The sequence below is a fragment of the Trichoderma camerunense genome (genome assembly GCF_050948025.1).
Source record: "Trichoderma camerunense strain CBS 138272 chromosome Unknown V8C40scaffold_7, whole genome shotgun sequence".
Lineage (NCBI taxonomy): Eukaryota > Fungi > Ascomycota > Sordariomycetes > Hypocreales > Hypocreaceae > Trichoderma > Trichoderma camerunense.
In genome coordinates, this window is record NW_028145363.1 from 631,321 (window position 1) to 653,579 (window position 22,259).

The 22,259-nt window shown below is 52.4% G+C and overlaps 6 protein-coding genes across 6 annotated transcripts; 1 reads left to right on the forward strand and 5 right to left on the reverse strand.

The window, feature by feature from the left end:
- Nucleotides 1–1,044: 1,044 nt before the first annotated feature.
- V8C40DRAFT_202713 (electron-transferring-flavoprotein dehydrogenase) lies at nt 1,045–3,369 on the reverse strand. Its single transcript, XM_083212001.1, has 2 exons — nt 1,376–3,369; nt 1,045–1,297 (listed from the first exon to the last, which is right to left on the reverse strand). The coding sequence occupies exons 1-2, from the start codon at nt 3,163–3,165 to the stop codon at nt 1,198–1,200; spliced, it is 1,890 nt and encodes a 629-aa protein (XP_083074155.1). The 5' UTR covers nt 3,166–3,369; the 3' UTR covers nt 1,045–1,197.
- Nucleotides 3,370–4,549: 1,180 nt separating this feature from the next.
- Nucleotides 4,550–8,870, reverse strand: V8C40DRAFT_242548 (ubiquitin-ubiquitin ligase HUL5; the record flags this gene model as incomplete). The annotated part of the gene is made up of 3 exons (XM_083215245.1): nt 7,898–8,870; nt 7,605–7,801; nt 4,550–7,531 (listed from the first exon to the last, which is right to left on the reverse strand). Coding segments are annotated over exons 1-3 (3,433 nt in total), but the record flags the coding sequence as incomplete, so codon positions are not given.
- A 322-nt stretch (nt 8,871–9,192) lies between these two features.
- V8C40DRAFT_242550 (polyadenylate-binding protein) lies at nt 9,193–12,479 on the forward strand. The gene is made up of 3 exons (XM_083215246.1): nt 9,193–9,596; nt 9,725–11,859; nt 11,925–12,479. Exons 2-3 carry the CDS (start codon nt 9,737–9,739, stop codon nt 12,040–12,042), a joined length of 2,241 nt encoding a protein of 746 aa, XP_083074157.1. The 5' UTR covers nt 9,193–9,596; nt 9,725–9,736; the 3' UTR covers nt 12,043–12,479.
- A 951-nt stretch (nt 12,480–13,430) lies between these two features.
- On the reverse strand, nt 13,431–15,301 carry V8C40DRAFT_202785 (uncharacterized protein). The gene is made up of 2 exons (XM_083212002.1): nt 14,615–15,301; nt 13,431–14,429 (listed from the first exon to the last, which is right to left on the reverse strand). Exons 1-2 carry the CDS (start codon nt 15,067–15,069, stop codon nt 13,649–13,651), a joined length of 1,236 nt encoding a protein of 411 aa, XP_083074158.1. The 5' UTR covers nt 15,070–15,301; the 3' UTR covers nt 13,431–13,648.
- Nucleotides 15,302–15,740: 439 nt separating this feature from the next.
- V8C40DRAFT_242560 (uncharacterized protein) lies at nt 15,741–16,104 on the reverse strand (the record flags this gene model as incomplete). Its single annotated transcript, XM_083215247.1, has 1 exon — nt 15,741–16,104. A coding segment is annotated over one exon (364 nt), but the record flags the coding sequence as incomplete, so codon positions are not given.
- A 2,850-nt stretch (nt 16,105–18,954) lies between these two features.
- V8C40DRAFT_264874 (universal stress protein) lies at nt 18,955–21,289 on the reverse strand (the record flags this gene model as incomplete). The annotated part of the gene is made up of 3 exons (XM_083219576.1): nt 18,955–19,126; nt 19,187–20,075; nt 20,140–21,289. The coding sequence occupies 3 exons, from the start codon at nt 21,287–21,289 to the stop codon at nt 18,955–18,957; spliced, it is 2,211 nt and encodes a 736-aa protein (XP_083074160.1).
- Nucleotides 21,290–22,259: the final 970 nt, after the last annotated feature.

Consider the following 22,259-nt stretch of genomic DNA (forward strand, 5'->3'; position numbering starts at 1 on the left):
TGCCCAGGCCCGTGTTGGTGTAGCATTGAGCGTGTCCAAGCAATTTCTCTCGTTCGTCGTCACGACGTCAATAATTCACGCACAAAGAAGTTTGAGGCGAAGAGTGCTAAAAGAGCTAGGGAGGGAGAAAAAAAATCTTTTCTTCCCTGCCTCTCTATTTTCTCTCTCTGATGTCCAGAATCGTACTCGCTTGTAGTCGAAAGTAGCACTGCTGCTACCTCTGTACATTGAATGTATCCTGCTCCGTTTGCCCAGTCGGGGCTTCTTTGGGACACTTGTGCAGCAGACCGGAACGAACAAGAGGAATTCATGTTTCACTGCCAGCGGTACCTTTGGCATTCTGGCCTCTGTGCAGCTCTGAAATGCAACAAAAGAATGCACACACAATCCCTTTGGGACAACAGTGCATAGACCAGCAAACAAAGCGGCTTGCTACCTCTTCTTCTCTTTGTTTCTTCGTACTTTGTAGCCGTACCCTTCCTGCAAGCGCCTGACTCAACAGACAGTATGAGGCGCAACGACACCAGCAAATACGCTGCTCATTGCATCACGTACTGTAGTCGTATAACCATCCATGGATATCAAACCCCAAACCTGCTGAAAGACAAGGGACCCCCCAAAACGTTCCCCAGACTTGTAGAAAAAAATCGAACCCACACACAAAGCCCAGTGAGCGCTAGCCATTGCGGAGCAGAGCGATACACTTTTTTGACACATGCAAAATCAAGAAGCGGCCGCATCCACTCTCATATCAGCACTACTTAACTTGGGGCTGGGTCTATCTGCGCGAGCCAATGCAAGAAGTAAAAAACAAGGCGGTGATGAAGTGGACTCTAGCTTTCCATTTTGTGTACTACAAACTTTCGGTGAGATGATTTATTGCTTTCTTTGATATTTTGATATTTGATTGCTTAAAGACACGCAACCACCTTATATACTGTATTTCTCGACTCATACTATGATATACGAAGAACAAAGAAAGAAAAAAGGAAATGCCAGCCCGACCGCCCTGTTTGATACTCCTCTCCCGCTCCCGCCAGCACCTATAAAAAAACAGAAAATAGAGAATACTTTTTTTTTTGACTGGGCGTTTTCCATTCCCAGGACATGCATACATTGTACATATCAATACATCATATCATCCAGATCGTTTCTGTGTTGTGTGAATCACACACTCTTCCCAATGGATTGCCTCTCTCATGTCATGTAATACTTGGGTCCTTCCCCTCCCTGTGGAACTTGCCAGTTGATGTCCTGGTGGGGAGCCTTGATATCGCACGTCTTGCAGTGAATGCAGCTGTTTTTCACTGTTAGTCACTTCAACTCCCTAAAGCAAAAGACATCAAAAACAGAAAAGGGAGGGATGCAAGCTCACTTTTGTGCGTTAATCTGGAATCGCACGCCGTGCGGTTTTGACTCGTCCTCCACGTACTCATACACTCCAGCCGGGCAGAAGCGGTTCTCCAGGCCCTTGAACGTCGGATACGTCGTGTCAGTGTGGGCATCCCAGTCCTTGACTTGCAGATGCACGGGCTGGTCCTCCTCGTGGTTGGTGCCCGTGCGAGACACGCTGGTCAAGATATCAAAGGTAATCTTGCCGTCGGGCTTCTCGTACTCAATCTTGGGGAACTTGTCTGCGGGTTTAGTCGACGCGTAATCAGGCTTGCCGTGCTTAAACGTCCACGGGACGCGGCCCTTGAGGACGTACGCCTCCAGACCGGAGTAGGCGACACCTCCATAAACGCCGAGCGGGTTGTGCCACGAGGGCCGCATGTTGCGCACCTCCTTGAGCTCCTTCCAGATGGACGACTTGCGCAGCGCGTCCTCGTAGTCGTAGAGGAAGACGGTGCCCTCGCTGGAGTCGTTGCTGAGGGCGTTCCACGCGGCCTCGGCGGCGAGCATGCCCGACTTCATGGCGTTGTGCGTGCCCTTGACCTTGGGCACGTTGACGAAGCCGGCGGAATCACCAATCAGGGCGCCGCCGGGGAAGGCAACCTTGGGTATGCTCTGGAAGCCACCTTCGACGAGGCCTCGGGCACCGTAAGAGATGCATTTGCCGCCCTCGAGCACGTTCTTGAAGAGCGGGTGCAGCTTCAACTTCTGGAACTCCTGGTATGGGGAGAGCCAGGGGTTCTCGTAGTCCAGAGACACAACCAAGCCCAAGCTGACCAGATTCTCGCCGAAATGGTACATGAAAGAGCCGCCATATACATCCTTGGGCAGAGGATAGCCCATGGAGTGGACAATGAGGCCCTTTTCGAACTTGGCAGGGTCAATCTCCCACACTTCCTTGACGCCCAAGCCGTAGGTCTGGTGCTGGCTATCCCGTCGGAGGTCGAATTTGCCAACCACCTTCTTAGTCAAGCTGCCGTGGCAACCCTCGCCGAACATTGTGACTCTTGCGTGAAACTCCATGCCCCGCTCAAAGGAATCCTTGGGCTTGCCATCCCGTCCAATTCCCAGGTCGTTTGTGGCAACGCCCTTGACCGACCCGTCGGTGTTGTAGAGAACCTCAGAGGCAGCGAAGCCGGGGTACAGCTCGACGCCAACCTCCTCCGCACGCTCGCCGAGCCACTTGACAAACTGGTTCAAGCTGACAATGTAGTTGCCGTGGTTGTTCATCTGGGGCGGCGCCGGGATCGGGATCGCAGCCGTCTTGGTGAGGAAGCGCATCTTGTCCTTGCCGGCCGGGGTCGCATGTTCAAACCGCGAAGGGTTGGCCTCGTCGAGCCAGTCGGGGATCAGCTCGTTGATGGCAGAGGGCTGGATGACGGCGCCGGAGAGGATGTGGGCGCCCACCTCGCCGGCCTTTTCCAGGACCAGCACCCGGAAGTCCTCGTTGCCCGCCTCGTTCGCCAGTTGCTTCAGCCGAATGGCGGCACTCAGCCCCGCGGGACCGGCGCCGATGATGCAGACATCGACCTGGTCCGACTCTCGCTCAATGGTCGAGGGGTCGAAGGATTCGTCTTCGGCCGCCATCCGCAGTCGCATAGCGGTGCTGAAGGATCTGACGGCGGCAATTGGCATGCCTGCTATTGACGGCCGCATCGTGATGGGAGCTCTTCGAGCAGCCGCCACAGGCCCGAGGAACCTTGCTGGCCGACATCTTGGGATCGCGCGGGTGGTGCGCAGGGCGCATCTCGACACAGGCGCTGGAGCCGGCATTGTGGTGACTGACTTGAACTTTTGGAATTACTTGTAACTCCAAAGGCAAGCAATTGGCGAAAGAGTGGAAGAAGCTGGCCGGGAAGAAAAGCTGCTACATCGACGTCAAGGACCGGCGCCGAGTTACTATTATCTGCCCAGCGATTGGCTACCAAGGTCCGACCTGATACCCGGGACTCATATAGCCGATTGCAGCCGGAGGGGCACTGTACTTGTGTGGTACTTGGGATAGTGGGAGCCCGGGCCGCGAACTGGTGGTTAAGCTCGGCTTATGAAGTAGCTCTTAGGTACTTTTTCCTCCAGAGTTTCGCTGCTGTCACAAGCCTGTAATAACCGACCCCAGAAAGTCATTTGATGATATGATATCAATATAGTAATTATTATGTCTACGATTTGAAGTATCTTCCCATCATGATGCTGAATGCTGACCGATGCCGCAGATACCATGCTCTCTTGGTGAAACCCAGGGTAAAAATTCTCACAAATTAAGCCCACCGGCTTCGATATCGGCGGCATTGTACGTTTAAAGCTGTGCGGCTAGTCTTCTATCGAATCCTGCAGCTTCTCAGAGCTGCCTGAGGTACCCACGTACCGATCGGAACGACCCATGGCGGGGATGACAAGCTCCCGAATAAGACGATTGACGTTTAATCTTAATGATACAATAGTCCAGATAGTAGTATCAATAATTCCTATCAGGGTACCTCCGTATTGCAAACCCAAGATGCGTGGTGAGCTGGCATTGTGGCATGTGACGCATGACCCGTGATAGGTCCATGTACCCGTGTCGAGCTCTGAGTTGTTCCAAGGTTATAAGTCCAAAACCCGCTTGTACCTCGCTCGAAATAAGGCGGACCGTCTGTCTTAGCCGCGGTCCGCAAGATGCGGTCTGCAGCCCATTCAATACAGAACAAGTTTAAGCCGAGATTAATGCCCAGTGATGTAACCAGTTCATTGAATATCTGCTATATCCATCTATTTCTCTATGCAATCATACATGCGTAGCTATAAATTGAGGTGCCAAGTAAAATCCGGATATTCAATCCCGAGGTACAGGGTAGTCTGGAACCCAATTTCGACGCTACAAGAAATTTATATGTGTGATGGTCAACAATTAACATCCATTACTTTTGAAACATTCATTTTGAATGAAAAATGGGTCAAGAATATTGTCTCTAGCAAATTGATTATGTCTTGTAATAATCTGGAGTATCGAAACAGGGATTCAGAGTGTATCCAGACGATCCCATAACGTCACGGGGCCATCATGCTGACTATCACATCTGTACATCTTACCATCCACCCTAGACTTATTGAAAACAGTTCATGCTTATTTTATTCAACATACGTCAGCATTGTAACAATAATCTTGCTATCAGGTTGACTGCAGTTGATCACACAGGGCTACGTGAAGATCTCCAGGTATTGTGTATTCCACCTGTCTTGCCGTCATAGCAGGAAGTATACATGACAAAGCAAGTCACAGGCAAGTCACAGAAAGAGCGCGACATTATCCAGAGTGATCCTATTCTAACACTGTAATTCATATACAAGCCATACACCGACTCCTTGCAATCCAACTCAGTCTCCCGTCTATCGAAAAAAGATGACCTAGCCCTAAAAGTCTAACTCAAATCAAACCCGGCCCCTGCCGTTATCGCGTAGAGCAATTTCTTTCGTAAAGTCGACTCCGACTTGTAAATCGGCAGTTTCAACAAATTAACACACGTACTCGCGCTTGGTAGTCGTTCCTGGTCCGAGCTTCCATCCCGTATGGCAAACTTTGGATTCAGTTGCGCAAAGCCAAGCAGCGGTGCTCTTGGAGTCGACGTGACGTATTTGAGAACATCGCGCCTCTGAGCGTCTGTAAAGCCGTTCATAACGTTCCAGAACATCTTGATCGTGGGGTGTTCCTCCCCGTCATCGCCTATGGTATAAAGGCCGCTGTAGACTGTGTTTTGGCGTAGGTTGTCAACGTCAATTGCCAACGAGTCGCCACCAACCAAGCGCTGTAACTCGGACTGGTTAAACATCGACAGCCACGACGGCCGGATAATCTCGCGAAGTCCGCGCAGGAAAGCAGTCGTCTGGGGAGCTGGCTGCACGACCAGGCGGTGGCGAGCTGCGTATGATATGTATAGTAGGCGATTGTCGTTGGTTACCACCATCTCATCACCACCAGGTACCAACTTTCTTGTGACAATCTCAACAGGATCACCCGGCGCCGAGATCTGATCTGTTATCGTAAAGTCAAGCCCTAGGGCCGAAACATCCCCGGAATAATTTTTGAGGTGAAGGAGGCCCCTGTATAGCTCTTCGTCCATGTCTTGAAGATCATTTACACTGCCCTTGTAACTGTTCTCTTCTTTTCGACTGGGTGAAGGCCATTTTAAGAGGAAAAACCCGGCAAACGCAAGATCGACGAGAATGCCTTCATACATGCATTTCCCCACAATGCGACCGAGAAATTCATATCGTCTGAGCAGACCAGACACCGCCTCCCTCCACTCAGGATCGGATTCCGAAAACCCTTGCTTTCGCAGTGATTCGCGAAGCACATCCATAGCCGTGGGATTAGGATACAGCAGTTCTTTACCACTGGATGTGAACATCCCCAGTCCCCCAGCCCCGTTCCCAAAGGCTTCTGACGTAACACTCGTGAGAAATTCTTTGGTAACACCACCACCATCGATACCAGCTTCAGGGGTATCGAATTGGTCGACAAAGGTTATCTGGATGGGGTCCTTGAGGCCTTCTCCTAGCTGGTAAAACTGCTCAAACGCATCCTCAAACAGCTGGCCACGACGGATTTTTGCGTGATGCCTTCCCACAGGGGCCATCAACATCACATGATTCCCGCCCCTGCGGATTCTGTCGAGGTTGACAAATTGTCGAAATATCATTACTCGCGTCTCAAACGGAACAACAAATGGGATGTGCTTTAATACCTCCAATTTAGGTCCCATCTCGGCCAGTCGTCGTTCCCTTTGGGCGCGCATCTGGTTAGCCTTGATCCTCTCCAGTCTGACATTACGAGAAAGCCGTTGCGCGGCAAAAGTTGAATGCAGTCCGTAACCGTCATCAAATGAAGGCTCCTGACTGTCATCCGCCTCCATGTCACTATCATCAGCCTGTTGTTGAATCTGCCTCTCTTCTTCTGCTATGACGGCTCCAATGAAGTCTTCCTTCTCCAGTTTGCTCGTCATGAGCCAGTGATCCGCCGACAGAAAATGCTTCCTCGAGTCTCTCTCGTAGAGCATTTTCAGTGTCGTTGTAATGATGGCGCGAAGGCTCTCTAGATCGAGTTTGGTGGAGACGTCTGAGGCTGAGCTCTTGCTGGAGCCCCTGGGTTCCTCTGCGTTTCTTGACGAGTCTCCCCAGTATGAGTCCAACCGGGATTTTGTTGATGCCTCAAGAGCTGCTTGAGTCTGTGTGATCTCTTGAACACTATAATGCAGAGCAAATGCAGTATTTTTGAGGAAAGTGATGAGGGCCTCAACATCTTTCAATGCCAAGCTGCATGATCGAGTGCGTGACTTTGGTACATGGCTACTAATAACATTGGGATAAATGCCGCTTAAAAAGTCTTCGTCATCGCTGATCCTTAGGATAAAAGTGTAAAGCTCCAAGAATAGCAGAATAATTCTCCACTCTTGCTCTTCTGTATGCGACGAGGGCTGAGCTGAATTGCCATAGAAGTATCTGTGGAGTATTTTCGCTGGTCGCTCAGACTCTGTCCTTAGTTTTTGGAACACCGAGGTCTTGGTCATCATCTGCCAGAGGTACTTGACAATGGGGACCTGCCCCTCTGCAGCAGGTATCTCCTCGAGAAACAGCCTCATGCGCGTATCGTCGGCTCTGCTGGGGAAGCTTTGAAGCAAAGCCAAGATATAACCAGCGAGGAGCTCACTTCCTTCGAGCTCTTGGGTTGTAGACTGTGCCAGGCTGGTGGAGAAGTCATGTAGCAGATTGGAAATGCCATGATTGTCAACGAGCCACAATAGTTGACGGGAAACGTAAGATGAGGAGGGGAATACAAGAGGCCCAGTAGCCGGGGCGTCGGGGTTTATTCGAATACTGATATCGGATGACAAAGCGGATAGCTGTGTAAAAACGACCTTCAGATGAACCAGGTTTTGAGTTGAGCTCTTTTGAGCTCTGCTTAAATCAATATAATGAGCCAAGAGCCAGAAAAGGCGATCTTTTTCGGGCAAGGTGTCGGATTTATAGTTGTACGAATCCAGTATCTCTTTTGCGAGCTTCTCCGTGTTGATGCTTTGGGCCATCCGGTCAATGTTTTCCTCAAAGAGATGAATATCTTGGGTTGCTAAAAATCGGAGCGCCAACGCCCTATATGCATTCGAATCTGTGTACAGGCGAATTAGTAACTGGTCTCATGCTACACATGAAAGAACTGAAGCTACAATAGAACAACATACTGTTTCCCGCGCTTGCATCCAACGGTGCCGAGAGAGATTTGACTACTATTTCCACCCATTCTTGGCTGTGCCTTGTTTGGCAAAATTTGGCTAATGCCGTATAGTATTCGTCGACCGATCCAAGAATCGTGAAAGGGAAGTTGGTTGCCAGGTGGTTGATCAGGAGTAGGAGATATTGTAGTTCCAATGGCGTATTGCTAAGCAAGCTGAGTTAGCACGTCTATGATGGTTTGCAAGCTTGCGACAGCTTTTCACTCATTGTGTATCTCTCGGAGGGGCAATTATAAACATACTCTGTGGAAACTGAAACGCCCAAAGCTTGTACAAGCTTTACCATTAACTTTTGAAGGCGAGAAGGATGACGGCTGGCGTCGCTGAATTGCTGTAGAGATACACTATTACAGTCGTTGACGAATAAAGACAGACGTTGCATGTCGCCGGCTCGGTTGGACGAGAAGAAGGACAATAGGAGAGGGAAAGAAGCATATATCCTCTGAGAAGCATCGCTATCTGGTAGAGACTGATAGATGAGATCAAAGTCATGCCTATGCTGGTCCCTCAATGTGGACCGCGATCTATATCCTCGCCATGTTCTCTGTATCTGCGATGCCGCCTTCAAACGTCGCCTCTCGGCCTGTCGCTTTTCTCTGTCGGCCTGGGCATCCGAGACGGTCTTTGTAGCGTTCGAAACGGCCGAGGGCGTCCATGATGTGTTGGAGAACGGGTTGCTGGCTTGTCCGCTTAGGTTCACGTTCCTCGGCCGCCTCGAGTTGCCTGTGAAGGTTGAGAACATGGCGGCGGCTTGGATTTTTCTAGTAGCTACACACAGACATTAAGTGAACACGAATATAGATGCCACACAGACACCTTGTACGATGCTTCCGTGGTGTTGCGGTTGTTGTGGCGATTCTAGAAGATTCAGCCCTGAAGCTTTCATCAGTCATCAACTTGGATACGTCTTGCTGCAGGCTGCCCATAGCATAGCATCATCACTGGTGGGGCAACATCGGCGGGCTTGGGCGGGCTAGTGTCGCGTGCTGATAAGATAAGACGAATACCGCAATCAGGGTCACCGCCTTTGACATCCCACCAACACAGTGTGAAGGCGGATGTGAGTCCACTGTTACCCTTGTTTCGTGGGGAGCAAAAACAAAGGCGTGCAAGTAGCACCAAAAGGCAAATTCCAACTCATTCAGACTTTGCATTTCCCGGTGGCTACTTGCGGCTGCAACTAGCAGAGACAAAGGCATGAGCACGAGAACAGGCTTCTGCCACCGCCTCTCAGAATTTTCAAAGAGCAGACTTTGCATCACACCCTCTTCCAGATAGGCCGGTTGTTAGCCTCGAGACTTGGCTGAGGCGGGGTTGCCGGTTTCTCTCTAACAAAGAGATGCACAAAGCGCGGAAGTTTCTGCTATCGGCTACTTTGCCATGCACGGCAGCTGGTACCTTTTGGCTCTTTGTTAGGGTGCTTTAGTGGCAGCTCCGGCAGTGTCCTGCACTGTGCCGGACTGTGATACCCTAATAAATCTGGTAGGAAGTCACAACTCGCCGCTAAGGAGGCACGGAAGGTCACTCCACCGCTAGACAGGTTTAGCAGCCCAGCGAAAAAAAAAATGTCAAGTGGTTGAAAAATCTCTTTTTTTCCTCTTCTTCCACACAACGCCCAACTTTATCCCAAACAACACAAACCCATAAAAGGCAGGTTAGTTCAGAGGTACGGTCTTCGACCTAGTTCTCTGTTCTTGCTCTTTTCTTTTCAATCAAGAAAACCAAAAAAATTTGAAAAATCCAAAAAACCCTACCCGCCACTTTCAAACCCCCCCGCGACGTCGACGAGCAGTCACCGCAGAAAACAAAACAAAAAAACAAAACAAATCCTATCCTTTGAGACAACTCCCCCCAGTTGCCTCTATCACCAAGTCGCTCAGCCTGCAGATTGTCTATTCTGACTCGCCGAGCACTCCTCTTTCTCATTCTCTTCCTGAATCAGTAAGTCTATGCTGATTTCCGGGTATTCTGCTGGCAGAGTTCTCCCAGCGAACCACGTTGCTCTCTTCCTCCTCCTTTCAGCCGCTGACCCTGTCTCTTTGCAGCCTTGTTTGATACCCGTGATTTAGTCAACCGATACAATGGCCGCCAACACCGCCTCGAACGCTGTTGACCAGCTCGCCAGCGATCTCAACAACACATCCCTCAATGGCAGCGGCGATGTCAAGGCTCCTGCCGTCGACACTGCCGTCAGCGCTGGTGCTGAGGATGCCTCTGCTCCTACCCCCACCACCGCTCCTCACCCCCAGAACTCGGCCTCTCTCTACGTTGGAGAGCTTGACCCCTCCGTCACCGAGGCCATGCTCTTTGAGCTCTTCTCTCAGATTGGAGCCGTTGCTTCCATCCGTGTCTGCCGTGACGCTGTCACCCGCCGCTCTCTTGGCTACGCCTATGTGAACTACAACTCCACCCCCGATGGCGAGAAGGCTCTGGAGGAGCTCAACTACACTCTCATCAAGGGCCGCCCTTGCCGTATCATGTGGTCCCAGCGTGACCCCGCTCTGCGCAAGACTGGCCAGGGCAATGTGTTCATCAAGAACTTGGACGTTGCCATTGATAACAAGGCTCTCCACGACACCTTTGCTGCCTTTGGCAACATTCTCAGCTGCAAGGTTGCCCAGGATGAGAACGGAAACTCCAAGGGATACGGTTTCGTTCACTACGAGACCGATGAGGCTGCTGCTCAGGCCATCAAGCATGTCAACGGCATGCTGCTCAACGAGAAGAAGGTCTACGTCGGCTACCACATCCCCAAGAAGGACCGCCAGAGCAAGTTCGAGGAGATGAAGGCCAACTTCACCAACGTCTACGTGAAGAACATTGGACCTGATGTCACCGACGACGAGTTCCGTGAGCTGTTTGAGAAGTTTGGCGATGTTACCTCATCTTCTCTGGCCCGCGACCAGGAGGGCAAGCCTCGCGGTTTCGGTTTCGTCAACTTCACCACCCACGAAGCTGCCTATAAGGCTGTTGAGGACCTCAACGGCAAGGACTTCCGCGGCCAGGAACTGTATGTTGGCCGTGCCCAGAAGAAGCACGAGCGTGAAGAGGAGCTGCGAAAGTCTTATGAGGCCGCGCGCCTTGAGAAGGCCAACAAGTACCAGGGTGTCAACCTGTACATCAAGAACCTTGATGACGATGTTGACGATGAGAAGCTCCGACAGATGTTCGCCGAGTTTGGCCCCATCACCTCTGCCAAGGTCATGAGGGACACCCCTCAGGAGGGCGACGAGGAGGTCAAGGACCAGGAGAAGGACAAGGAGAACCAGAAGGAGCCCGAGAACGAGGCCGAGTCTGCTGAGAGCGCCGAAAAGAAGGCCGAAAAGAAGGGCGACAAGAAGCTTGGTAAGAGCAAGGGCTTCGGCTTCGTCTGCTTCAGCAACCCCGACGATGCCACCAAGGCTGTTGCCGAGATGAACCAGAGGATGATCAACAACAAGCCTCTGTACGTTGCCCTCGCTCAGCGCAAGGACGTCCGCAAGAGCCAGCTTGAGGCTAGTATCCAGGCTCGCAACCAATTGCGGATGCAGCAGGCGGCGGCGGCAGCTGGTATGCCGCAGCAGTACATGCAGCCCCCCGTTTTCTATGCTCCTGGCCAGCAGCCAGGCTTCATCCCCCAGGGTGGCCGTGGCATGCCTTTCCCCCAGCCCGGAATGCCTCTTCCCAACGTTCAGGGAGGTCGCCCTGGCCAATTCCCCGGATACCCCCAGCAGGGTGGCCGTAACGTTCCCCAGGGAATCCCCCCCAACATGTACGGAATCCCCGGCCAGTTCCCTCCTCAGTTTGGACAGCCCGGAACTCCTCAGTTCATGGCTGCCATGCAGCAGGCTCAGCAGCAGGCTGCCGCTCTTGCCGGAGGCCGCGGTGGTGCTCCTCAGGGTGGTCGTGGTAACATCGCCGGCATGCCTCCTAATGTCCAGGGTGGAATGCCTGGCTACCCCCCCAACAACCGCCAGAACATGGGCCGCAACAACAACGGCGGTAACAACAACGCTGGTCGCAACGGCAACTTCCCTAACCAGCCTGCTCGCGACAACAACACTTCCTCTCTGCTTCAGTCTCAGCTTGCTGCTGCCCAGCCTGCTCAGCAGAAGCAGATTCTTGGAGAGCTGATCTTCCCCAAGATTCAGGCCATCAACTCTGAACTTGCTGGCAAGATCACCGGTATGCTCTTGGAGATGGACAACTCCGAGCTTGTCAACCTGTAAGCTTCCCTCCCCCCCTTTTTTTCTTGGAGACGAATTTGTAATACTGACTTTTCCACCTTAGCATTGAGGATGAAGCTGCCCTGAAGGCCAAGGTTGACGAGGCGCTGGCCGTCTACGACGAGTACGTCAAGTCCCAGGCTACTGGTACCGAGAAGAAGGAGGAGGAGACCAAGGCTTAGGTAGAGCCGGTCTTGCCGCCTTTGACACGCAACATCGTTTCCTTTGTCGTTTAAAAATTTGACTACGGTGCGAGATGGACTCAAAAGTCACCGAATGATTACGTGGGATGCAATATGATAGCCACGGTTGCCCAGTCTATTGCATCATGTAAGGATAGACTTATTTGCTATATTTTTCTCAAGGATGAACAAAAGTTGTGTGGTTTGGAAGGTGGTATTTTCGGAATGCGGGAAAGCCGCCTTGCCCTGGCCGGGACGAAAAAAGCGTCGCCGGCAAAAAAATCGGGCTCACCGGGATGGCGTTGCGGGTTTTATGAAGGCTGCCTCTGGGCTATACCCCCATGAACATGGTCCACTCTCACTGGCAAAAATAACGGAGGCAGGGGCTGAAACGGATAGGATTCTAGGAATTTTCTAATAGATAACATGTTAAACAACTTGTGTGTGTATGTGCCTTATTAAACTGTGAATAGCGAAGTGTGGAGTTGTGAACCCCCTTTCCCTCTAGATACTTAAAGGACCTTGTTAAAGCTGGATTTATACAAGCTCGGCAAACACTACTTACGCGTTCTCTAATCAAGAAAAGAGTTCTTGTGTATAGACGAGATGTTTTAAAGGATACGAAATTGCTTTCAATTGACACTGCCAAACCTAGGAGGTAGAACTACTGGTTACATACCCAACCAAGCCCAGCGCCCCGACCAAGAAACGTTCACGTTTTCATCTAAGAAAAGGCGAACCTTGGCACCGAGTTATAAAATAAATGAAAATGAAACAAAAAATAAGAAGAAAACAACGCCCTGCCCTTTGACCGATACTGAAAATACACAAAATACCACACATGCCGAGTACATTTGAGATACTACAATATGTGAGAACAGGAGATGGATAGATAAGATGTAAGGAGAGTTTTTGAGGAGGAAAAATAAAAAGGAGAGGAAAGGATTTCGCTTGGCTTGCAGGTAAACTCACAGAAAAAGAAAAAAACGCCATATGAAAGATAAAAATTCCACGCCCAGCAAGAGAGAAAGAAAAAAGGAGAGAAGAAAAGAAAAAAAAGAAGAAGAGAAAAAGGAATGAAGAAGAAAAGAACATCTATGTGAAAAACTTTTTTGAGTGTTCCGGCTTTTCACCTAAATGTGCGCTCCCTTATTTCCTGCCACTCCCTCCTTGAAAATGAAAAACCACCAAAATAAGAAAAGAAACAAGAGAGCAAATGATTTGAAAGGATAGTATATACTTACCGTTCCCCGTTGCAGCGCCGTAAAAATGGTGGTTTCCTTGCTTGTCAAGCCAACCACCCCCTTTACCCTTTGGTCCTTTGCCTAGCCATGCCTTGGTTGCCTTAAAACCGATACAAAACAACAGATACAATTAAAATAGAAGAAGAACAGTAACTCCACTAGAGTGTGTCGCTGACCAAATAAACACACACGCTGTTGGCGATGAGGCCATGCTGTTGTGCCTGACATGGAAGATAAAATAAAAAAGGATAAATAGCAAAGAAGTTTTGTATATCCCCTCCCCCAGAACAGAATGATTGATTCGACGCCTTTAGAAAAAAAGACAAGAAAACAAAGCGAACACACAAAAGGGGGGAGGAGGACTACGAATCTCTGAGGAAGTCGCCCCGGCCATCATCGAGTCGTAGACTTCTAGGCTGCTGCTTGCTCGGCACGCTGGCGTAAAGCGTTTCTAGGACTTTTCCTTTCTGCTGGCGTCGAATCTCCGAGAGATGATCCCTCACGCCAGACAAACTGTCGATCTGGTCCTCGAGAGTCAGGATGGTGGCATTGGTGCCGCGGACAAGCGGCGAGATGAGCTTGGTGCGGAGCCCTTCGAGTGACGTCTGCAGTGATAGGAGCTTGCTGTGATGGTTGACCAGGATGCCCTTGTTGCGGACAGTCTTTTCCCTCACATCCCGCAGAAGCACACGGTTCTGTTCAAACTTGCGCAGCTCGGCGGCGCGCGTGCCTAGGATGCGCACCCACAAGCTGGCCAGCATGTCGCTATGAAGCTCCTCCTGGGCAGAAGTCTCGCGCGCGACGGTTCGCGCAAGGTTGAGAAAGTGCTGGTCGATGCTGTTGAAGAGACCGTAGAGATTCATGCTATAGCGAAGCTCCTCTCGAACACTCTCCTCGAGAACCGACAGGAATTCGTTGAACAGTAGCTGGACCATTCGTTGCTCGCGCTGCGGGTTGCTTAGTCCAAAGACGTACGTAGTAATCGTGCCGATCGGCGTGGGAGCACCGGAGGCGTCCTCGAGGACATGAGCCTCAGAAAGCATATTGTGGATATTATCGTAAGCGGAGGAGAGGGTGGAAGGAGAAGGGGCGCTCTGGAGGCGATTGAGATGCATCTTGGCCCAATCCATGACATTGAGGATGCTGTTGTACAACGAGGCGCAAACGCCCATGTCAACTTCTGCTGTTTGCTTCTCTCGACACACCAGGGTCACACGAGGGGGAGTAAGGAAGGGGAAGAAAGACTCAATTGGGAGATGGGGTAGGATGAAAGAAAGATGAGACGATAAGAATAAGAGGAGGGGGAGGATTGTTATCCATTGACTTACCCGTCAATGTCACCATCGACAACAGCAAAAAACTTGGTCATCTCGGTCGCAAGTGTCTTCATTGCGCCGCTGAGAGCGTCGAGGTCGGAAACGATGAGCGACGCATCCTTCATTCCACTGGTTCGTACCGTCTCCCCGAGGTCCCAGACAGCGACGCTGGTGGCCTGCAAGTCGTGCACCTGCGTAATGGCATGCTCCGAATAGTAAATGAGCGGCTCAAAGGAGCGCGCGATGCCAGCGACCTTTACGAGATCGCCGACCGGCCGCGGTGCAGGCTCCTGGATGAGCGTCTTGAACATTGTGATGCTGCAGACGGCGAGGAGCACACTAAACAGGGTAGACGTCCATGACGCAGTGAGAGCGGCGTAGCGTTTACGGATGAAAGCAATGGCTGTTTCAATTGGTTCGGTTCGCTGCTGGACTTCAGCGCGCACGGCGAAGCGGATGTCTATCATAAAAAAGACAACACAGTCAGGCGCCAAGTCTAAGTCTGATGATACCAAGACGAAGACGCAGATGCAGATGGGCCGCGCCAGGCAGAGCAGGCAGCAGCGGCAGCGGCAGCAGCAGCAGGCAAGGAAAATGCGCGGCGCAACTTACAGTTATCCGTCGGCGGCGGCGACTCCAGTATCCTCTCGAGAACGGGCGGGGTCGGTGCCTCGAGTCGCAATGTGCCGCTCCTGTTTCCCTCTGGACTCCGGCTCCTCACCTTGTCCGGGCTCATGCTGCCGGTTGGGAGCCTCGTGCGGATCGCCCTCTGCAAAATATCGTTCTGGTTGTCCAAGTCGTGGTCCAGGTCGTCATCGTCATCGTCGTCGTCGTCGCGATCGCTAAACGGGGTGTTGCGCATGTGCAGGCGCATCGGGGCCATTGCGCCGAGCGCATCATGCGACGGCGGCCGCCAGAAACCGTTGCTTCGACTACCGTTGGCGAGTCTCCGCCACGCTGGAGGAGAATAAGAACCGGCGGACGCGACGTCCAGGTCCGCTAGGAGATCGTCCTCTATCGCCGCTTCGCTGGGGGGGAGAACGGATGAGTTCCTCGTCGTAGATAGCGGGCTTGCCGGAGTCTCGAAATCCCGTAATGAGGCGTCGAGCCTTTCTTGGGGATCGGCCATGGTCGCTCTCTTTGGCGTAGTAGTCCCTCTCTTTGTAGTCCTTGTAGTGGTCCTTGGGTTCCTTTCTGAAGCGGTCTTTGAATGATGAGGATGTTGAGTCCTTCCTGTCGCGGCGGTAGACGGTCAGCGACTGGTCGCGCAGTACAAGCTGTCGGGAGGGCGAGGTGGGCGACGGCGGCAATGTGTTGTCGTTGGTGTTTGCGGCGGTTAAGAAGCGCGGCAGGGTGATTCGTGGCAGGTTGAACGATGGCAGCTGGGGAAGATAGAAGCTGACGAAGACGAGAATAACAAGCAGCGCAGCCAGAAAGGTGCTGGGAGTGACAGTGACGCTGATCAGGGAGACCTGCTGATTCACCGTCAAAAGCGAATACATGGGAGAGTCTGAGGGCGGACAAGGCCCAGCGGGATGGGACTAAAGAAAGGTGTGTCGACCGGTCGGTAGTCGGCCGTGGGCTTGGCCTGGCCTTGCAACTCCAGTCAGTCTTCGCGTTGTCCAGACCCCGGCAGTGCGGTAGGTGTATGTGTACGCCGTGTGTCTGTCTGGATGGAGTATGTGCGAATGTACACGGTACTAGTTATCCGTAGGCGTGGTTGGAATGACTGGCAGGTTGGGGAAAAGGGTCGGTCGACCCAGGCAGGCTTTCTTCCCAAGGTCGACGAGCTAAATACCTTAGATAGTCCCGCTCGGTCGATTCCGCAGTGGCCCTGCAAGGAGAGAACTGGAGAAAGAGAAGAGAGAAGACGTCAGGAAATCCGAACAACCCTGGTACTGGCACTGGCAGTGGAAGTGGGCAGCGATCGATGGTGCGGGAGAGTGGCAGACGGGCGATGAATCGTCGGCTTGTCCTTGCTTTTTTTCTTTTTTCGGCGTCTTCTTTGCAACGGCGTCAGCGTCGGCTATTCTTCTTTTTTCCCCTCTTGTTCGGTTCTTGTTTTTGTTTTGGACTTGTTTCCGAACAATCGTCTTTCCCTGCCTCTGACTCTGCAAAAAAGCCCAGATCCCCCTCCCCCTTCGTACCCAACTCTGAGCTTCCTCTCCCAACACTGGGACTCGACCCAAGCCCCAGCCCTGCAGTCGTGACTGGAAGATTGGCGCCAGCCCCGGCAGCGGCCACTCCCCTTCGCGCAATGGCTGACCGTGTTGGGGTGGCAGCAATCGTGAGAGGCTGGGCCGCCCTCGTGGCACGACATTGACCCAGCCGGCGCGGCCAATCAGGCGTGCTGCTCACATCTCCGTCCGCCGTTTCAGACCATATGAACAGGCCACCCCCCCTCCCCTTGGTTGAGTCCCTCTGCTCTGCTCGCTCTCCCTGGGGGACCCAGCAGTGTCTTGCCTTTCCCTTCCCCTCCGCCATGATCTGTCCATGGTCCCTCCAGCTCGAACCCCCACCTGGTGTCTGCCTGTCCTTGCTGTCAATCCATCTGCCATGGCCCCAGAACAGAAACGGGCAGAGGTCAGGATGCCACCATGGCGGGCTGCAGCAGCACTACTGTACCGTACTGTACTCGTATGTGCCGTGTCCTCCATGCAACTGCAGAAAGAGCCGGAATAGCGTGAGAGAGCGCAATCCGCTCATTCGTCGATGCAGCCATAGCTTACCTGCAGCATCGCATCAACAAGCAATGACAAGACACGGGCTGGCTGGCTGGTGGCGGTTTTGTTTCTTGGTCTTGTCTGTCTGCTTGCTTCAATGCTATTGCTCGCTCCAGTCCCGTCCATCTTCCCGCCCTCTGGCCCTTTCCAGCCACTAGGCTGCTCCCGTTATCTTATCACCCCGCAATTAGTGGGCATCTTCTTCTTCTTCTCCCCAAGCCGAGCTTCGCCACCCCTCCATGATGAAGGCAGTCCTGTAGCATCTCTTCGGCCTACTTTCTCCGTTGCTAGACTAATTGATATGTACGAGTACAAGTACATGCACGCACTTTGCAGTTGACATCGCCCCATTGTTTTCAGACAAGCCAAGCTACAGTATCTCGTGGGATATGCCACACCACCCCCTCCTTGCCTCCCTTGAGCTGGCGTCCGTCCATTCTTTGCTTTTTTTCCTCGCTTGCTCGCTTTTCCTCATCCGAGGGCGAGACAAAAAAGGGAGCAGGAAGTCAGATCAAGGGAAACTAAACTAAACTTACTTAGTAGTGCCACAACCGCCAGAAAACCTAAGCTTTTGGACGGGAGAGGCGCCCGCAGAAAAAGAAAGAAAAAAAGACATGCCACCACACCTCGCAGTCGATCCTCGTCACCCGCGGATCGTCCAAAGGTGCGGACCCTTTTGAATCCCTCCCTCCATCCTTGTAAGTTCTAAGAAAGCCAGATACCCTTCCTACCATGTAAACGTACGTAGGTACATACAGATACTGCATCTTAGCACCCTTATTCCACCCCGTCGACTTGTCTTTGTAGAGACTAGGTACGCTGTACATTCCACTCGAATGCTCCATCGATCTACCAAGCAGGTACTCCATACCTTAGCAGATACCTTACCTTACTTTAGTATTCCTATTCCCGTGCATCAACCATCACCAAAAAGATGCCCCACCCAGTCTCTAAACCCGAGCTAAACAGAGTCACATGAGAAGTCATCTCTCACCGTACGCTCAACAATGTTTCTACGGGCAGAGTAATACGGCACTTTGCTGATTATGGCTCATACAAGGGACTCAGCACGTGCATGCTATATGACGCAGTTGCATTAAGCTAGTGAAGTGTATCAGATGAGCGGGCTAAGAAGAAAGAAATCGACGCTATGTTTCCATTTGTGGTTTTATCATCGCCCTGTTTGGTTCAACTCCTACCCGATTTGCCCTTGAAGCAGCACACCCAAACTTCATAACCCATCACACCTTTGATAAAAAAAAGCAACTTTAGTCCCCAAAGAGAGACTAAAATGAGTAAGAAGGATACTTGATAAAAAAGAGAAAAAGAGAAAAAAAAAAGACAACGCCGTCTCGCGCCTTGGCTCCGCTGCTGCTAGTTCGTCCCTTGAACTACCCAGTTTATACAATAGTAACGTGCGCTTGTCCCCCGTGGTCAACCAGCTCAAGTTGTGGTTGGCTCACACTCTCTCCCTCCCCCGGTCACAGATCCTCACATCCTCACCCTTGTGTGGAATGGAGGGGCGTGGGGGAAATAAAAGCCGCGATATCAGTCTTCTCTGCGTTTGCCCCAGACGGTCAAGATCCACGACGCCTGGCAGGCTCAAGGGCTTTGCCGCTTGACGGACTTCTAGTCTACTTTGGCGTTGGCCAGGCTTCTGGCCGTCGGGTTGCTGATGTTGTTCACCTGCTTCACCGGCGTCCGCTTGTACTTGGACTGCTTGCGTAGTTTCTTGCGTGCAACCATGACGGGCACCGAACTCTTAGTAACCAGATAGTTGGAGAAGGACCCCAGAATGACACTACGTCTTTGGTTAGCGAACCCTCCTCTTCTAGAAATAAAGCTCAAGCAGGACACATACCCCTTGAGCGCGCTTCGGCCCCGGCTCCCAATCACAACCAGAGTGGGATTGACAAGGTCAATTACCTCGGTCACGAGATGCCGGGGGTTTTTGCAGTGCAGGACTTCTACAATCACCCTGACCTGGAGCCGAGTCTTCCTCAGGAGACGGAGCACCTTATCTGTAATCTCCTGGACCGCGCGATTACGCTCCTGCTCGGCTTTGTAGCGATCACCCCGATAGAGCGGCGCGGGCGAGCCGCTTGGAGTGCCAGCGTTAGAATCGCCCCGTAGGTAAAAACCTGAGCTGCGCTTAAACTCAGAGACCAAGTTCACCTGCCCCGGCACCAGCTTTGTGTTTGCCATCAGGTTGATGGCCGCTGCCTGCTCCTTCATCGCCTTTGACTCATCTGGCACCAGAGAACCCTCTCCCGTGACGATGCCCGTCTCCTCGTCAATGCAGTAGATGGCTACCAAGGTATCGCCATCTCGGAGAACTGTACCAATCGCCCACTCGAGGGCATGCGTTGATTCATCACTAAGATCGGTCGCAACCAGGTATTTCCTCAGCCTGTGGTTCTCTTCTTCGGCGGCCTGAACCATTCTAGTGTAGTCTCCGCGGTAGATGATGCGAATGGCGCGGTGCGCTTCTGGCGTTTCCAGAATATTAGTCATGTTGAAGGACAGGTTTTGTGCCCTCTTGATGTCGTCCATGTCGGCTTCCTCATCTGAGTCCATGACAGAAGGCGTCCTCGATGGCGGCCCTTGGTCGTAGCTGGTAGCAGGATGAACGCCCCTGTTGGCCTTGGAGGGCTTTGTAGTGTCTCCAGTGGCGGTTGTCACCTTGATCTCGGGCTCTTCAAACAAGGAACGGTACTGGTATTGAGCTTGCTGAGATGCCACTTGCGATCCTGTTTACAAAGTCAGTCATCTTTTGGCCGCCCGCGTTCGACGAGGCCTCTTCGGTTCGCTTACGTTCTTGTTCAGCCGCTGCGAGCAGGCTCAGTGCCTGCCGCCCCCCAGGTTGTGAGCTGCCGGCGGCGGCGGGCTGTTTGTTGTCTGGCTCGGTATCGTGTATCAGCGACCGAGGAGACTTCTTGCGGCCTCTATCCTCATCTTCAGATGACTCCTCTTCTTCTTCGTCACTCGACCCAAGCTGCTCGCCATCCGGTCCAACATAGTCTTTGACCAGCCTGCCCTCCCCAGCCTCCCCAGACTTTTTTCGCATAGCCAATTGCGCCAAGCTTCCGCTAGACTGAATGAGATTCGCATCTGACAATTTCCGGTAGGCATTATTGAGGTTAACAACCTTGCCATCATTCAACAAAGCCTGGCCTGGGGGCAGCTGTGGTGTGGAAAAGGTCGCCGGTGATCGAGACCTACTTCCCCAACGACGATTTTGAGTCTGGGGTGACTTGGACTTGTTGTTGAAAAGGCGAGAGCCACCAAGCGGAGATCGGCCTCTATCCACAGGAAGCTGAAGTCCACTGTCGGAGCCTCTCAAGATATCTCCTAGGGACCCTCCGCTCTCTCGCTTGCTGTTTCTCGAAGACGACCATTTCACCGAGGATTGGGAACCCGAGCCATGCGAGTATATACTAGAAAACTGGTAGTTGGCAATCGGATCGTTTCGGCGGCCACGTGCAGGCTCGGCGAACTTGATGCTAGCATCAGATCTACTTCGCGGATGTGGCGCCAAACTAGATGATTGTTGAGGTCTAAAGGGCTCACTGGGGGGCATCAGAGGAGAGCTTGGAGTTGAGCTTCTACCCGTCCGCCTAGGAGAGTCCGGCACGGGGCCACTAACATCGAGCATGCTGCGGACCAGCTGTGGGGAGGGCGGCGCATCAACATCCAGCATGCTTCTCACTGGGCCCTGAGTGGCAGTGGTAGTCTTGTTGGAAGACGAAGAGGTGCTGCTAGGGGGAATCTCCTCTTCGGCAATGTCCAGCATGCTCCGAACTGGAGAACGCGCTGCATACGGCGAATCTGACCGACCGCCCCTTGCCGACGGAGCAGGAGCCTCATTAGATCGCTCCAGCAGAGCCAGAACCTCTTGCCGCTCCATATCGAGCATGGCATCGATACTCATGGGAAGGAATTTGTTATTATTGTTGTTCGCCATGGTGACGGTTGAAGCCGGCGGGCTTGTATCTTGTTTGTAGTATAGGAGACGATTGTTATCGCAGATGTGTCCAGACAATCGCTAATGTCAAGGACAGGAGACGGAAGACGATGGGCCACGAGCAGGCAATGGGTGATGGCCGATGTGCCGAATTAATTGCTCTCAACGCCCTTAGACACGTGCTGCTCGCCGCGGCAGGATCCGATAGATTGATGCTGCGATAGCTTCGATGGGGAATGTGTAACGGGTGGGAGGCCGCCGCAAATCCTAGCGGGGCAGCTTTCGATTAAGTCGACGGCGAGTCGATTGGGTCCGAGTTGGAGGCCAAAGGAGCATTGTGCATGAGCAGGAAAGCGGCTCAGCAACGGATGCGCGGCGCCTCTCAGATCATGGCGCAGGCGCAGGACGATGGGACGATGTTCAGGAGCGGACTTGGATCCGGTGAGGCACACGATGGAGAGCCGGGAGGGAGAAGGGGAGAAGAAGACGGGGAAGCTGTGGGCCCTTTTTCTTCTGGGCGTGTGATTTTCGAATTTTGTATTCTGTTCCCCTCTCAGCGGCTGCAGCTGTAGCGATATTCTCAGCGGCACTTGGTTGATGGCGGGTGAAAATGCGTCAAATAAATTGTGCTACCTGGTAGATTTCGTTTTGACCAGGTCTGTTGGAGTCGGTGGTTGCACGTCTGGAAAGATGGATGATAGCCGGAGCAGGTCCGAGACGGGAAAAGATGGAGAGCCTGGGGGGAGCCTAAAAAGCTCCAGTGAGAGAGGGGCTTGTAGGGCAGTGACGAAGCTCCGTTTAGCGGAACGAGCTGTGCTAGCAGGCCCTGAAGCTACTGGACGGACTATGTTGCTACTTTGTACTGCTTAGTCTGGAGTCTATTATCCAACTCCTATTAACGTCTGGTGCTAGACATCGTGCAGTCTATCCAATACATTTGATGCTTTACAGGTAGAGGTGATGAGGGCCA

Bases quoted from the DNA above. Each gene is read 5' to 3' on its own strand.
- V8C40DRAFT_242550 (XM_083215246.1), top strand. From the start codon at position 9,737: ATGGCCGCCAACACCGCCTCGAACGCTGTTGACCAGCTCGCCAGCGAT. The intron at 11,860-11,924 runs GTAAGCTTCCCT...TTTCCACCTTAG, and splicing joins AACTCCGAGCTTGTCAACCT to CATTGAGGATGAAGCTGCCC.
- V8C40DRAFT_202785 (XM_083212002.1), bottom strand. From the start codon at position 15,069: ATGATAGACATCCGCTTCGCCGTGCGCGCTGAAGTCCAGCAGCGAACC. The intron at 14,430-14,614 runs GTAAGTCAATGG...GTTGTACAACAG, and splicing joins GTCGATGGTGACATTGACGG to CATCCTCAATGTCATGGATT.
- V8C40DRAFT_202713 (XM_083212001.1), bottom strand. From the start codon at position 3,165: ATGCCGGCTCCAGCGCCTGTGTCGAGATGCGCCCTGCGCACCACCCGC. The intron at 1,298-1,375 runs GTGAGCTTGCAT...AGTGAAAAACAG, and splicing joins TTCCAGATTAACGCACAAAA to CTGCATTCACTGCAAGACGT.